Source organism: Camelus ferus, chromosome X, assembly GCF_009834535.1.
Source record: "Camelus ferus isolate YT-003-E chromosome X, BCGSAC_Cfer_1.0, whole genome shotgun sequence".
Classification (NCBI taxonomy): domain Eukaryota; kingdom Metazoa; phylum Chordata; class Mammalia; order Artiodactyla; family Camelidae; genus Camelus; species Camelus ferus.
In genome coordinates, this window is record NC_045732.1 from 54,966,368 (window position 1) to 54,982,687 (window position 16,320).

The 16,320-nt window shown below is 32.4% G+C and overlaps 1 protein-coding gene across 1 annotated transcript in view; it reads left to right on the forward strand.

Moving 5' to 3' along the window:
• The first annotated feature begins 1,237 nt into the window (after window positions 1-1,237).
• Window positions 1,238-16,320, forward strand: part of LOC106730771 (connector enhancer of kinase suppressor of ras 2) — a 47,041-nt gene continuing 31,958 nt past the window's right edge. The window contains exons 1-3 of the mRNA XM_032474532.1: window positions 1,238-1,277; window positions 4,616-4,689; window positions 13,779-13,850. Coding sequence (XP_032330423.1) covers window positions 13,843-13,850 — 8 coding nt within the window. The 5' untranslated portion in view covers window positions 1,238-1,277; window positions 4,616-4,689; window positions 13,779-13,842. The remainder of the gene's footprint in view (window positions 1,278-4,615; window positions 4,690-13,778; window positions 13,851-16,320) is intronic.

Sequence of the window (16,320 nt, forward strand, 5' to 3'; positions counted from 1 at the left end):
TGCCTTAGAATACTTAATATTGTAAATATGGCAAATCTCTTAGAATTAATTTTAAGTGTAATGATATTTCAATCAAAAGTTTACTAAGATCTGTTTGGAAGTTGACCCTATCTCTAAAAGTTTATCCGGGGGAAAAAAAAACATCAAAAAAAAATCCATGAAAAAACTGTAAGTTTAAGAGAGAATCTACCTTAATAAATCCTCAAATATACTATAAATGTATAATGATTAATATACTATTGTACTGGCAAAAAATATATATACATATGAACATTTAAATGAAACAAATTAGAAAATCCAGAAGCAGACTAATGTAAAATATAATTTAGTGTATTGTGAAGGTAATATTTCAAATTAATGGGGAAAAGATGGATTATTCAATAGATAATTTGGGGCAACTGTCAAAACATTTGGAAAAGAGAAATATACCTAGGGGGCAGAGGGTATAGCTCAGTGGTAGAGTGCGTGCTTAGCATGCATGAGGTCCTGGGTTCAATCCCCAGTACCTCTATTAAATAAATAAATAAGCTTAATTACCTCCCCCTGCCAAATAAATAAATAAACAGAAGAGAAATATACCTAGATCATCATATTATATCGTATACAAAAAATTCCAGATGTATTAATGATTCTAATGAAAAAAAGAAACACTTCTAAACATGACGCTAAAAGCAGAAAACAATGTTAATATCTGTGACTAAATAGTTAAAACTGTATACATTAAAAAATGCCATAAATAAAAGTAAAAGACGGGGGAGAAAATATTTACACTATCTATGACAGACAAAAGGTTAATATCCTTAATATATCAATCAGTAAGATAAAGATTTACAGACCAATAGGAAACAAAGGGCTAGAAGATGGTTAACTAAATAAACAAATGGCCATAAGTAAACAAAAGATAAACATATTGCCATTTATAGTGAAAAGAAAAATTTTGTCCAATATTGATGGGTTGTTGGATTATGGTAAACTTGTGAAAATGTGATAATTTAAAATCTACATTGTTATGATATCCAAATTAACTTTCTGTTCCTATGTTTGTTTTTGCAGTGTCTTGGTTTAGAAGGGTCTTGCCCTCATTTTTCACTGAGGAAGACCGATATTTTATGGCTAGAACTCAATTTTGTGCAATGGCCTGTACTGAATTAGGCCACGGGAAATGCGAGGGATGGCTTTGGAAAAAAAGACAGTCTAGAGGAATCTCCCTTTTTAGTTGGAAAAGATACTGGTTTAATTTGAAACAGTCAACTCTCTACTGGTTCTCACACCTGAATGTAAGTGTACCAGGAAGGGAAGACGATCTATTATTAGTTAGAATAGTCCTTCATCTTTGTATTAATATTAGAGAAGTGAATTTCTGACAAAAAGGGATGCTCATAATATCTAATATTAAGAAATAGGCCACTGATGTTACTTTCTGTTAGAAAATAATTTACAGGAAACTCACTAGAGTGAATAGTTTTGAAACCAAAAGTACCTGATTTGCAATCCAGGTTCTTTCACTTATTAGCTTTAAGGGATTGGGCAAGTTACTTACCTTCTCTGAGACTCATTTTCTTCATTTTCTCAAGGCAAGTAATAGTACTTGCCATGTATTTTCATCTCTTTCTTTCTTATATTTCTCCCTTTCAAGTGGATCCATCTCATAGACTTTTAAACATGGTGAAGTACTTCCATTTAAATAAAAGGCAGATAAATGAGGTGCCTTTTAATGATTTTGAAAGCACTCTAAGACCAGTTCTTTGGTTTTTTTTTTTTTTTTTTGGCTTTTGTTTCGGTTTTTTTGTGTTGGACAAGGGACAAGATCATGAGTTTGGTGTTGAATATGTTGAGCATAAGGTGTCATGAAATTTACCCCAGTGGAGAGAACAAGTCTAGAGCGCAAAAAAATTCTCCAGCTTTGACCCTATCTCTCTGTTTTTCACAGCCCAAATTCTTCATAATGTTCTTTACACTTGCTGTTGTTATTATCTCACTCCACACTACTCTCTTATTTCTCTTCTACCATCTTTACTTCATGGGAATAATTTTGATAAGGTTACCATGAGCGTCCATGTAAGTCCAACAGACATTTTCAAACCGTAGCTTACTTGACCTCTCCTGGTTTTCTTTAGACATCTCCTGACACTCCTTCCTCTGTCACTTTTGCATGATTTCCTACTCTCCCAAATCTCTAAAAGTTGGAATTCTTCAGGTATCAGTTCTAGGTTTTCTTCTCAATCTATACTCCTTTTCTAGATTATTTTACCTGTGTCCGTGGCTTCAATTACAATCACACAGAGGTCACACATATTTATATCTATACCCCCAATTCTCTTCTCAGTTTAGACTTACAAGTTCAATTGATCTCTTTGCTGGGATATCTCAAAAGCGCCTTCTACTCAATGCTTTCTATTCAGTATTTTCAGAACTAAATTCATGATTTTGCCATCCTCAGAACTATGTCTCCTTTCAGGTGATTTTCCTCTAAGGAGTCATCCTCAAACCCTCCACTTTTTCACTTCCTATAGTTCGGCATATCAAATCTAGCCGATATTGTCTCCTAAATATCTTTTAAATTCATCCATTTCTCTCCATTACCACTGCCTCTAACAAAGTTCAAGCTATCATTTTTCACCTAAACAATTTCAGTAGCCTCCTAACCTGTCTCCCCACATCCACTTTAGCCTCCCTCCTAATCTATTTTGCCACTCTAATCAGAGCAATCTTTTTTAAAAGTGAAAATTTGATCATATCACCACTACCCCACCTCATCCCACTCTCCTCTGTCCCCATTCTTAAAAACCATTGATAACTTCCCATTACTTTTAGAATAAAATCTTTAATACAAACTAACAAGCTTCACATGGATCCCATACCTCTCCACTCACATCTTGGTTTTTACACTCCAGCCACACTAGTCTTATTTAAGTGTCTCTAAAGTGCTATGCTTCATCCATCTACAGAACCTTTGCATGTGCCCTTCCTTCTTCCTGACTCCATCACCTGGTTAACTCCTAGTCTTCCTTCAGACCTCACTTCAGTATATCACTCCTTCAGGATAGCCTTCCCTGATCTCCTCCCCCTGACTTGATCAATTATTATTAGCTCATAGCATCATGTACTTCTCCTTAATAGCACATAATACACTTGTAATTTTACATTTTTTGTTCATGGTTTTTGTATTAGTGTCTGTCCCCCATGAACCATAAACTTTCACAAGTTCTCTCTTTGTCTCTCTCTTTGTCTCTCTCTCTCCTTTCCTTCCTCTCAATCCCATCTCCAAATCAACAATGTATTCGGCATGTGGCACAATATATGTGCTCAATAGACATTATTTGAATTAATGAACAGTTATGATAATTAAATGAGTTAATGTATGTAAAGTACCATTGCACAGTGCTTGTCACATTATAGGTCCTCAATAAATATTACTTCCCATCATATTCTTATTCCCTTTTTCCCAACCAATGTTAAAAATGTTCTATTTCAAGTGTGAAAATTCTTAAGTGTAATTATGAAATAGCAAACCATTTTATATTGCCTTCATAGCCTCACATGATGAACATGATTCATATCATTCATCTTATCCTTGTCCAAATTAAACAGAAAAAAAACATAGTAAATTCTATCCACCATGTTTTAAATGCATTGACAGAATATTCTTACAGTTAATTAGCTTAATACAAGTTGAGTCAAAGTTCCAGTGCCTTTTTCAATGGATCCGCTTTTGTGAGTTTTTTTTTCCAGGTGACCCTTTTTCAGGTTATTATTAAATTTTTGATGTTATAATTTTTTAATTCAGTGATTGATAATTTTATATTTTCATATAACTTGAATATGTCAATAGAACTTTTTACTTAAGAATTACGATGCATGTTACAAACCTACAACATATTCTGTTCCCTTTTCTTATCCTTGAAGAAATTGTGACTCAGAAAGAAAAAGTGACTTGATAAGCTTTGGTAGAATTAAAATGATCAGATTTTACTAAGCTCTATAAATAAGTTGGAGTATGTTACTAACCTTAGTGTCATTTCATGACAATTTCTTAGAAATTTAATGGGTTGCTTGTAGTATTAGAGACAGAAAGAGAAAAAACAGGATAAGACAGACACAGGGAGTTAATGGCCATATTCCAAATACTGGTCTCTGATGCCTATACACTAAACAATTTAATGCTTAGCAACCACATTATTAGATTTTTTGAAGAGCTTTGAAAGTGAAAATGATTGGTATATGTGATCGCCATTCTGCATTAGACAACTTAAGGTTTGGAAATGTGTTAAATATTGCTCCAACCGCTGCCTTTGCTTGTCTTTGTTGATGTATCATCTGCCTGTTTTGAATGCCCTAATGACGTTGAAAGCTATTTGAGTATTTTGAAGTAACTTTGTATAATCATTAACAGAAGAGTTTGCTGTTACCATTGCTGGTTTAATAAATGCACGGTCCATTTGCTTTGCAGAAAGCTATTTCAAGTGCATGCTATGCAAACTGCATTCCTGAATAAGCAGTCTAGAAAAATGTGTTCACCCTGGTGACCTGGCTTTCAACTCTTCATTCAAGGTCTAATGCTCTCTAGGTCTTTTCCTTACATTATCTTATTGTTTCCTTTTTCCTTTTTTGACAGGATACCAAGGCTGACGGTTTTATATATCTACCTGAATTCCGAATTGACTTGGCTCCACACTGCAGAAGAAGCAAGTAAGTAGTAGTAGATCCTTAAGTCCAGGGTCCAGATCAGCACTGTATAATAAAAATATAATACAAGTCGCATATATAATTTAAAATTTTCTAGTAGTCATAATCCTGGTCCTTCAGAATGCTGGTGTTCTAGAATTATGCTGTGATTGGAATTTATAGTTAACAGATTCCATATGATTAACATATTAGTTCTATTACTTTGAAATTAACACACTCTTTAGGTTTATTTTGTTTTACCTTCCTTTATTTTACTTGTACAATACTGAAAACATCTCTTACCCTCCTTTGGAGGAAGAATGATAATACTCATATAGTTTTCTTTGAGTCTTTCTCTAACTTACTACATTACAATATCCACTATTTTACAATGTTCTTCAAGTTATGCATTGTCTTTCGGGTAGCCTGATTTTTGTAATTAAATAATGTATGCATAAAATCATTAGCAAGCTGAGGAGGAGGTGATTCAATAAGTATTAAGTTTTTCTTTTTTTGTTGTTGATTTTTTATGGCTTAGGAAAGTCACATACGTTAGCTTAGTTCCACCAACAAAGAGCTTATAGTAAATCATACAAAGGATCAAAAAATGTATATGACTCCTGCTTCTGTTCTGGCTGATATTCTAGAAGATATTTGACAAATTATGTTAAAGATTCTACCAATTTTCAAGAGATTCAATCTATTTTAGAACTTGGGTACAAAACCCACCACCATTAAAGTAACAGAAAACCCTCTGAAAGCTGAAGTTGTCCATTTAAGCTATTATATCAGAGCTATAAAATTAAGATGTTAGAGGGATGGCAGTATAGCACTAGGAGATATTGAAAGGAGAAGTATATAAAACTTACTGAATATTATACTTTTTCTCCTGTGTGAGTCATGCTCTTTTAATTGCATATCTTTTTTTTTTTTCACATTGCAGAACAGATATAATGAAACTTGATAAAGTCCTGGGAAGGTAAATAAATCTAATCAAAGGGATATAAAAATAGGTTCCATGAAGAAAGGTTAAAGAAATCGGTATAGTTTAGTGGTAGAGAGAGTCATGTAATTAATTATTATAATGTAGAATTTTAAAAAATGATATGAAAAGACAGTTGAATAATTGAAAAGAAAATTGCAAAGAACTGTATTTAAATCAAAGCAGGAGAGCTTGACTTATGTATAACTTCGAACACATAATTAGACTTGGCTATTGAGGAAGTTCATATAGTTTCCACCTTTTGATATCTTAATTTCTGGGAAACTTTTTATATTCAAGCCTGAAGTAAGAAGTAGAAAAAAATTGTTCTCTTAAGTAGCTTTCAAACTGTTATATATCTCTCTGCTATATATCTCTACCATATATATATATATGATTGCTTAACTTCTTTTATAGTGAATTTAAGAGTGAGTCAAGACAGTACTTATCTGCACATCAAGCACTGCTGTGGAAGAGAGCATAACTTTTCCACATCTTGCCTCTGACCTAAAGGAGTGATTTATCTAATAGCAACAGGGGTAAGGACAGAAAACTAGTCTTACTTTCAAAGTGGAAGAGAGTAAAGCTACTCAAAGGCCCAGGTAACTTGCCATTAGAAGTAATCCACTAAATGATAAAATAGTCATATGGATCACCTTGCTCAAATTTCATGTACATTAATTAAAAACTCCCTGGAATGGAAGCTTTTGGTTCCATTCCTAGGAATAAAAGGTGGCTTTTGTCACCTTCTTCTAAATACCATCAGATTGTTTTCTTTAAGGTATTTCTTACATACTCTTTGATTTTGGAAAACAAAAATCAAATCATTATCAGAATTTGGTAAATTACTTGCAGTTCTATGCTTCTTTATATTGCTCAGAACTATGTCTTTCCTTTAAAATCAAGGTTTCTGCTTATTTTGGTCTCTCCACAGAGGCAGAATGAGTCTCCCACCCTCCATCTTTGAATTTGGTTCTGATGTCAAGACTGATAACACCACACAAACACACAGCAGGACAATATGCAAAGGTTTATTATTTGCATGATGAGGTTTTTTTTGGAGATCAGACAGGCACCCTAATTGATCCAAAAATAGCTTGAGAGAGAAGAGAAAGGAGACTGGCCTGGCTTTTCTGGAGGTTAGAAGCTGAGGCTAGGGTGAAGAGGGGAAAGGGAGAGTAGAGTTTGCAAGCTGTCAGCAGACAAATATCATAAATGGAGGCAGACATTTTATTAGCCTTCTCAAGGTATATCTTGTCCTATTTGACTGTATTTAAATATATAAAAGGAATATAAAACCATGTAATTTACATTGGCAATACTAATAGGCAAAGTCTTTGTAAATATTCCCTAACTGTATTGCTCATGTGACCAGCACAAACACAGATAGACACGACTTCTTGCCCCATTTGTATCCTCCAACTTTGACTTTCTTCCCTTCCCTTTTATGCCATAAGTAGGGTTAAGTTAGAATATGGAACTAAAAACATATAAACTCATTCCTCCTATACCAGATATATGTATAGTCTAATACCATAGCTTAGAAGCCATTTGCAGTTGAAAAGATCTCTCTTGGCCCAGTTATTAAAGTAAACTCAAAACTCTAAATTTGGTTCAACTAGAGTGAGGTCCCATCTAATCAAAGATTTATAAATATGTAAATAACCAATTAAGGAAGACGCTGTAGATCTACTGTGCTAGGCTTTGATTCATAACCCAAATGGCATAATCATGCCTTCTTTTCTCCAACAAGGTGTGCTTTGCTTATAAGGTAAAAGTTTTGATGTTATTTATGAATATTGATATCTATACATTATTAATCATTCAATAAAATAAAAAAGTGAAGAAGAAATATTTGTGAGATAACACATGAAGCAGGGTATACCAGCAGTTTCCATATATTTACAGTTGAGGAGAGTGAAATGCAAATGTCAAAATCATCAGATATTCACTTCAATAAAAATAAGAGTTACAGCATTTCCATTGCAGAAAAATCACCAAATCTTGAATTCCAAAATGTCAAGTTTTCAGTATATTTCAAGTTTTTTAGTATATTTTTATTTGCTGCTAACTCTAGCTAAGTGGTCTGAATTTTTTTAATCTTTTCTGTGAACTATTAATTATTAAATTAATTCCCTCAAAGTGGACTGTTCTGCTACACTATGTAAAGATACTAGTGCTGATTCTGTGATACTAATATTATGCAACTGCAGAGAAGAAAATATTTCTATTCAGGCTTACAATGTCTCCCAATGTATGAATACTTAATACATTGAAAATTTCCATTTTTAAAATAGGTGAATTAATAATTCACATTATAAAAATATCATATTACAAATAATCTTTATTTCATAAAAAGTAATACCAGAACTCTTTTTAGGTACTGAGTTTTTTTGGACAAAGTATTTCTAAAGTAATAATTTATCAGTGGGAATATATGACTTAGAAATAAAAAGAATGTCATGCATCTCTTAAGAACACACTTGTTGCAAGGAGCATGGTATATTTGTAATTGGTGAATTGCATAAACAGTAAGAAATATTCCCAATTTTTATTGTTACTGTTGTTTTGTTTTATCCCAAGTCATTTTTTTAGATAAGCCACACTTTCAACCTAGAATATATTGGATTATCTAATTTTTAGTATTATAATTACCTTTGCCTTTCAGAAACAGTCTGAGTGCCTTAAATTGTAACTAACAGTTGCTTTGAATTTTCATTGTGGGATTATCATCTAATCGCTGAATTTCTCAATTTTGATAGACATTCAGTGTCCAGATAAGCCATTTATCAATTGCAGCATATTTACACTTACTGTTAAAAACAAAAGTGTAGAAACATTACACTTTAAATGACTTAAAATTAGGGAACATTGAAACATTGAAGGATTTGATTATGATAGATGTTGAAATATTGAAATGGAGAGAAAGAACATTCACTGAATTTGATTTAAATGCAGAGTAACAACAAAAAGCTTGAATGGCTGAACAGGATGTATCCTTACATGAATCACTGGATATTTTAGTTTTAGTAACAGAAAAGTCAAACTGATTCAAGCTGAGAATAGTGCATATGTTGTGTATCAAATGTTTGACTTAATGGCATAGAATGCATAAGGAAAAGCTTGCTGAGTGAAAAAATGCCAGTTGCTGTTGATGCAGCAAAAATCTTTTTTTATTTAAATTTCTGGAATTAGGTAGTTTATAAGAGAATGTGTTTATGTGGTGAGTTGATGAATTAGAAGCAGGATTGTTGGGGACAATGTTGTTTAACTGTACATTTGCACACAATATAGCCTTTTAGATAAGTAAAAACTGCAGAGATATTTATATAATGATATTGTTTTGCTTTATATAAATCTTTTGTACTTTAAGCTGTTTTTAATATATTGAGAGATTTTTCTACAAAAAGCTAGTCTTCAAAGATATCAGCAAAAATTAGATTAGTGAGTGATGCATATGAAAACTAACAGCAAGGCTAGCACCTGTATTCTTTGGATAATCACAATGTCATCTTGCTGCAAATAATTAACCACCTTCCCTCTGATATGACCTTGCAAGCTAAGAACAAAGTAAAATAATTTTCTATTCCCATATGCCATCCTTAATCATGAAAAACTTTAATAAAAGAAGTAATTTGAAGAGATTTCCAGCATAAACTGTGTTCCTGGGATATTAAATGACAATTTTTGATTTCCTGAAAAGTTACAAGCAGAAGCATATTAGCAGAAGCTCTGCAGTGACCCCTTTAAGCAAACTCAGAGAGAGTGGGTACTTGTATGTCTTCCCATCTTTTAATAAAAGAAGGAAACTTGGATATTCCTTCAGATAAACCATATGAACCACAAGCTGTAACTGAATCTAAAATTGAAGAATTAGCCACTCATCTAGATAAATGCCTCAGCCAACGAGATTTCTAGCAGAGAAGTGGGTATGTGTATAAAACCCCTGTTACTGGGCTGATAAGAGAGGTGCAGAATTTTAAAAAGCAGCAGTAAAAGGAAATGTAAGATATGAATCATAAGCACTGTGAAACTCTACACAGCTAGGTAAATGACAGAGGAAAAAAGTGATCAGTATTTCCTCAATACCTTTTCTTTCTTTACTGGAAAGCTCATATACCAATTTGGATGCATGTCAGTTATTCTTCGATTGAGAATTTCAAAGAATTATAAACTGAAATATATACAGATACTCAAAAATGACTGGAATTAATGAATGACAACCTGTATCAATTAGATAAGAGAAAGATACAAATTTCACTGCACATTTCTATTCTTTTAAAGGAATATTGTAAAGAACGCCTTTTGTGCTAGAATCAAAACTACAAATGACGTTTAAGACAGAGGGGCAATTCTTACTGTGATATGTGTTAAGAACTTTTTGAAAATTTCAGTCTTTTATAGAATGTTGCTATCCTTAGAAAGTAGTTAAAAAATTCTGACACCCTCTCCCAAATTTCTGATTCTTGTCATCCTACCACCTTTCAACACATACTTTGTGCCAGGTACTGTATACTAAACACCTCCCATACACTATTTCATTTAATACTCACAACACCCCTATGTGGCACTATCCTAATTTGACAAATAAAAAGACTGAGTGGTTAAATTAACTTACCCATAATCATTCAGCTAGTAACTGGCAGAGTCTGGATCTAAAGCCCTCTGATTGATTCTATAACTCCACATCATGCTATAGGAAAATTTAAAATATAAGTATCTATGGCTAATGAAAGAAAAATTAAGTTCTCCTTTCAGGGAATTTGAACTTAACCTATTGTGTGTACCTATAGAGTTTTAAAAATTTTAGTGCCAAAAAAAATTTTCCTGATGAAGTCCAATACCCTTATTTTACAGAAAAGTGCTGTTAGAAGTGTCCAATCAGAGTTGCTTATATGTGGAATCAAAAAAAGGACACAAATGAACTACTTATTATTTATAACTTAGATGATTGATTTCTTGAATATGTATAAGCACATTTGACTGTCCTTTATGATTGGACTCCTGTATTCTGTTGATTCTTTAAAAAAAAAAAAAAGAATATGTTCCATCAGTGCCAAGTAGGACAGTGTCTGGCAAGTGGTGTCCACTCATCAACTATATATGAATTGAAAAGCATTGAAATAACTGGAAAACCATACTATATTGAGAGTAGAGTCCTAATAAATCAAGTAGTGTCAGCATCCTCCTGTCTTGCTAAAGTGGGGTGCAACAGTGGGAACAGGGCAGTTATAGAAATGGTTGTTATTTTTATAAAGGTGTATCAGGAAAGTCTCATCCCCTTAAAGTGTCTTGCAACTTCTTTAACACTCACAAAAGAACCATCCAGAGCTTAAGTCACTAAGGAGATGAACACTAATGTATTTACAGGAAAAAAAGAACTGCTTTAGGAATTATGCATAGTTCAGGTTTTGAGTGACCAAAAAGAAACTCAATTTTCATAAAATTCTCTAATATTACAGACTACCATCTATTACATCTACTACACTGAAATAGATGCCATTGGAGGTGTATCTGTCTTATCAGAAGTTGTTTTTAAGAAGTCTGAAACCATGAAATGTATTCATTGATGAATGGAGGATTTACAAAGAAAATCTGTTGATTCTAGTGACATTTAAGTGCATGAATCCTTAGTGTACAAGTGGGAGACAGGACATTGGACGTTGCATTCATGTATAACTACAACTGATCTTAAAAGAAAGTTATTTGAGTGACTTAAAATAGGTAAGAGTCTAAAAATTAGTAAGTTTTTTTATATTAGGACACATTTTAGATCACCTTTAAAATATACTACTACCATTCAAATTCTCTCTCACTCTCTCTCTCTCTCATATATATATATATTCATAAATGGAAAATTAACTTGAATTTTAAATTTTTGACATTAAACATGTAATGAACTGAATAGAGACTTGGCTATTTATATTTATGTCTGAACACAAATTAATTGAACAGAATTTATTTTATTTTTTAAGTTGAATTTGTTACCTTAACTCAGGTTCAGCTGTTCACTGCTCAAAAACCAATACTCAAGAGGCAAGTTTGGGTAGAAAGGAAAGGCTACTTTAATCAGGAGGCCGGCAATCTGGGGAGACAGCAGGCTTAAGTCCCCAAAATCAACTCTCAAGATTCTGCTCAGCCATGACAGGTTTTAAAGAAAAACAGGGGAAAGAATCTCAATGAATCGTCAAAACAGGAGGTTAAGCTCTCTGTTATTTTCCATTGTGTGCAGGCTGGCTTACTCCTCACGATCTTTCTTTAGAGGTTATCTCGTCTGCATAGTCTGCCTGCAGGTTCACTAAGGGGGCTGTTGGGGTAGAGAGCTAGTCATTTTTCAACTACTCAATTCTTCTTTTAATCTAGGGAAAGAATCAACAGGTTAAGCAAGGCATTGTGTGCATTCAGCAGAGCATAATCTGGAATTAGGTTAAATATTACTTAGTGATCTCATTTTTATAATTAAGATTTAAGGGGAACAGAAATAGGCAAGCAGGAAAAGGGCAAAAGAGCTGCTTATATATCCCCACTTGTCAAACATCATTCCATTTCTATGGGATTAGGGACGAAGGACCATCTTTTGTAACTTCTTCATGCTGACATAGGGTCCTGTATTCTCAGAGTGGAAGATATCGACATGGGTATGTAGTATCTCTGCTGGGCAGTAACTAATAAGTGTTATTTGGAAAACCTCAGTAATGCTTATTGAAGAAGGGTGAGTGGAGTGAACAAATGGGAAGAACTATCTACAAATAAGTCATGGAGATGTGGCTATACTTTAAAATTTAAAATCTGAAGTTTTTATAGGGAAGCTAAGTTGCATTAAAATTTTTTTCTAGCCTACCCCTTGAATTTATATTTGTTTACAAAATTTTTGAAATTTAACTACAGTATTATTAATGATATAGAAATCATAACTTATTTAATGATATGAAGAAAGTTAGGATCTAATTTACAAACAGAAAGTACAAGAGCTATCTTACTGTATAAAATCGGGCTTGATATCTTGCATTCCTAATGGATCTGTAAGTGAAAAACAATTAGGATAAGATGTGTCTTGGGTAAACAACACTGGTATTTGTTGAAAGTATTTTCAGAAGTAAAAGAACCTTACAAGTTTCCATGAACATTAACATTCAGTGACCTAAAGGCAATTCATGTTTTAAGCATTTCAAACAGGCCACGGTTTTACATATGAACCAAAAGAAAATGATGAACAATAGTGTGATTATTTTATCTATCAAAGGATATAAATTAAATGCCTTGCTAGCTAAACTCTAGAAGAAAATAGAGGTGATTCATGTCAAACCTGTATAGATTTATCTTAGCTGTCCAAAGAAATCATAAAGAGAAAGGTAAAAAAAGATTTGACTACATGAAATTTATAGCTTTTATATGTCAAAAATGATATAATAGGGAAAACAGATTAATTAGAATTGCCAGAGAAACAGAAAAGATTAGTATTCTTATTATCAGAAGTGTTTCTACAAATGAATTTCAAGCACTAAGACTCCTTTAGAAAAATGAACAAAATAATTGGGCCATTCACAAAACAGGAAAAATAATTTGTTAACAAATATATAATGCAGACAACCTGCGTACATGACCTCTTATCTTCTCATTAGAATATTGGTCAACAAAAGTGCAAATTCACAGGCGTAAATACTTCATTTGCTTTGATGAAACATATGCCAATAAAACAAAGAGGGCCATATTTTAATTATATGTTCACATACCAAGCAAAAAATATTGACATTTCAAAGAAGAGAAAGCTAATAATTCTGCAGAAATGTAGAATCTGGTTAACAGTTCAGTTATTGTTAAATCATCGTTCTTCACCCCTTTCATGCTGACTGTGACATTTAATTTAAAAACAAAAGAGCTGTTCATCTTCTCTAACAAACAAACGGAACATTCTCAGAGCACTGCACTAAAAATCACTATCCTAATTAAGTCTCTGTCGCTACCATTTTAACTTTAGCAAGTCATTTAATTCCTCTGGACTTTAGTTTACTTATATTCAAAATTGAGATAGTACTATATGGTTGCTGTGAACCCTTTTTGGTTATAATAGAAAATGTTTCAATGATTGTTGGAAAGAAAATTGAATTCTCTGCTGTCTTTTTGCCTTTAGTGCTTTCCAAGCCTCCCATGCAAGAATCAAGAATTTCTACTTTGCTGCTGAGTGTTCAGATGAGATGAATTAGTAAGTAATTTCTATTCATTCATTTACTAAACACATATTTATTGAGCCTCAGTTATGTGTCAGGTACCATACTAAGACTAAGTAGTACAATGTCATGCTTTTTTAATAAAAAAAAGAAATATTTTTTCAAGAGCTTAGTATAGTTGAGGAGAGCTATATTAACTGACAGAGGCCAATGTGCTGCAATGTAGAGGATGGAGTAACATGGTACAAGTTGAAGACTTGAATTTTAAAAGAATGAGCAATAAAATTGAAAAGTGATTTCATACTTACATTGGTCATTCTTCTGTCCATAAGCTGACTACATCTCTGTGCCACAACTTAGTTTAAAGCTTATCATTTTTCCAAGTAAACCACATTTTATCTGTTTGCATATCAAGCATGGTCCCTATGGAATATGATCAATGCAGTTTTACTTTTGTAACAAAAATTTCTCATGTGAATAAAGAATGCACTATAAGACATCCATTCATTTAGGGAAAGTAGAAGATTATTGGTATTTTAAATTACACCTGACTGATTTTAGGGTGTGTTGACTAACATCATCAATGAACCTTTAACTATACAAGGCTTTTATGTTCACGTTTAATTTAGATTAAAAGAGAATTAAATTACTATAACTTGAAAGGAAAAATTGCTTATATTTGTATTCAACATGCTATAAAGAAGGGTTGTTCTCTTACTGAATGCTTGTAGCCCACTCTGTATTTTAATTATGTTGAATTTAATCCTGTTTCACTGCTGGTCTATTATTTATGCCCCTGAGACCCAAGCACAACAACATTCTTAGTCTTGAGAAACAAACAAAAAAACCTTTGTGTTGATAGCACGTAAAGTAATAAGTTGTTATAAAAAAACAAAATAAAATTCAGACAATATCAGAGAGGCTGTGTGAATATTCCCAGAAAAGAGCCCAGTGATGAGTGTAGCTATGAGCCCCCTGGAAAGACATTGAAAAATATGAAAATATGAAAATAATAAATGTGTTTGTTCTATTCTGTCAAGAAGTGAAGTAGGAAGATTGCTTGACTTCTGGGAGACGATAAGGATTAAAGGTAGAGTGTTTTGTTTTATAAAAGGGAAAATATGACAACGTTTACAAGTTTAAAGGAAGGAACCAATAAAGAAGAAGACTAAAAATATAATGTTAAAGGAAATTGCTGATAAAGCACAGAGGCAAGAGAGGATGAAACTGAAGATATATGTGAGGAATTAGGTTTTAAAAAAGAGCAAAAGAGCTTCAAGGTAGATAGGCATGCAGACAAGTTTTTGACAAGTTTTCTTCTGAAAACAAGTTTTATTTAAATACAGGTTAAATACATTACATAACATTAAAACTGAAGGAAAAAAAAAAACAGTTTGTTACTTCACATGGCATTGGGCAGCTGTTACTGTAAGTTACAAGCTCTACAGCTATATGACATACATCCGTTTGAAATTTGTTCCCTTGTCAAAAGTTTGTAGGCAAGTGGATTTAAGGCTAATCATTTTTGTTGGCTTCCTATTGTCTTTATGAAGGAGGCAAGATGCTCTGAAAGAGTTAAATTCGTTAAATATATTTTAATTGACACATAGAAAAGTAAAAGTGTCATTACACACAAAGTGAATAATAGAACTGACTCTGAGACATTTGATATTTCCACTAAACAATATTAAAACAATATGAATGTTCTCAGGTAAAAGCAGCTTTTAGCCTGGACCATTAATAGAGATGCCTAATTCACCCTGACTTTCAAAGCTCAAGCACAATCTAAGTGAATGTATTCCATAATTAGTAAACCAGAAGTAAAACTATGATAGACTTAAAGAATTGTAGTGTCTGCTTTGCTCTCTCTATCAAAATTATTTTCTCTTCTAGTTAGAGAAATGTTAGAAGTATTCTACGATAAATCTTTGTTGATTGAACTTGGCATATTGATTGTAAAGCAAGAACCTACATTTCTTAACCCTCTTCCAGGAATTTTATGTAATTTAAAAATTTTCAGGAGTCATTTAGTTTAAAACAGGTAGTTATATTCCATCATTTTTTTTCTTTGGAAAAGCTGCATTTCTGATGAGTGATTTCATTGGGAATGTGAAAGAAGAGAAGTATACAATTGTTTCATTTAAAATAAATCTTCTCTGTCTACATAGAAATATAATTGGTTTTAAATATACAACTGGATAATAAAAATTAAATCATTGAGAATGGATTGATTTATGTTGCAAGTTTTCTTTTGAAAGTGAAAGAGACCACATAATTTGAAAACAGTAATAATTGATAAATAAAAACTACACTGAGTTTAAAACCTGATGACTAAAATGTCATCTAAATTAATGGAGTTTCTATGATCTAAGCTATGATGCAATAATATATCATAGGAAAAAGCTTATAAAGTAAATTTGATTTTTCTTTAACATTAAAACATATCCAATATGATTCTGTCTTATAGAAAATTTAATATATATTAGGATCAAATTTTTCAAAGAT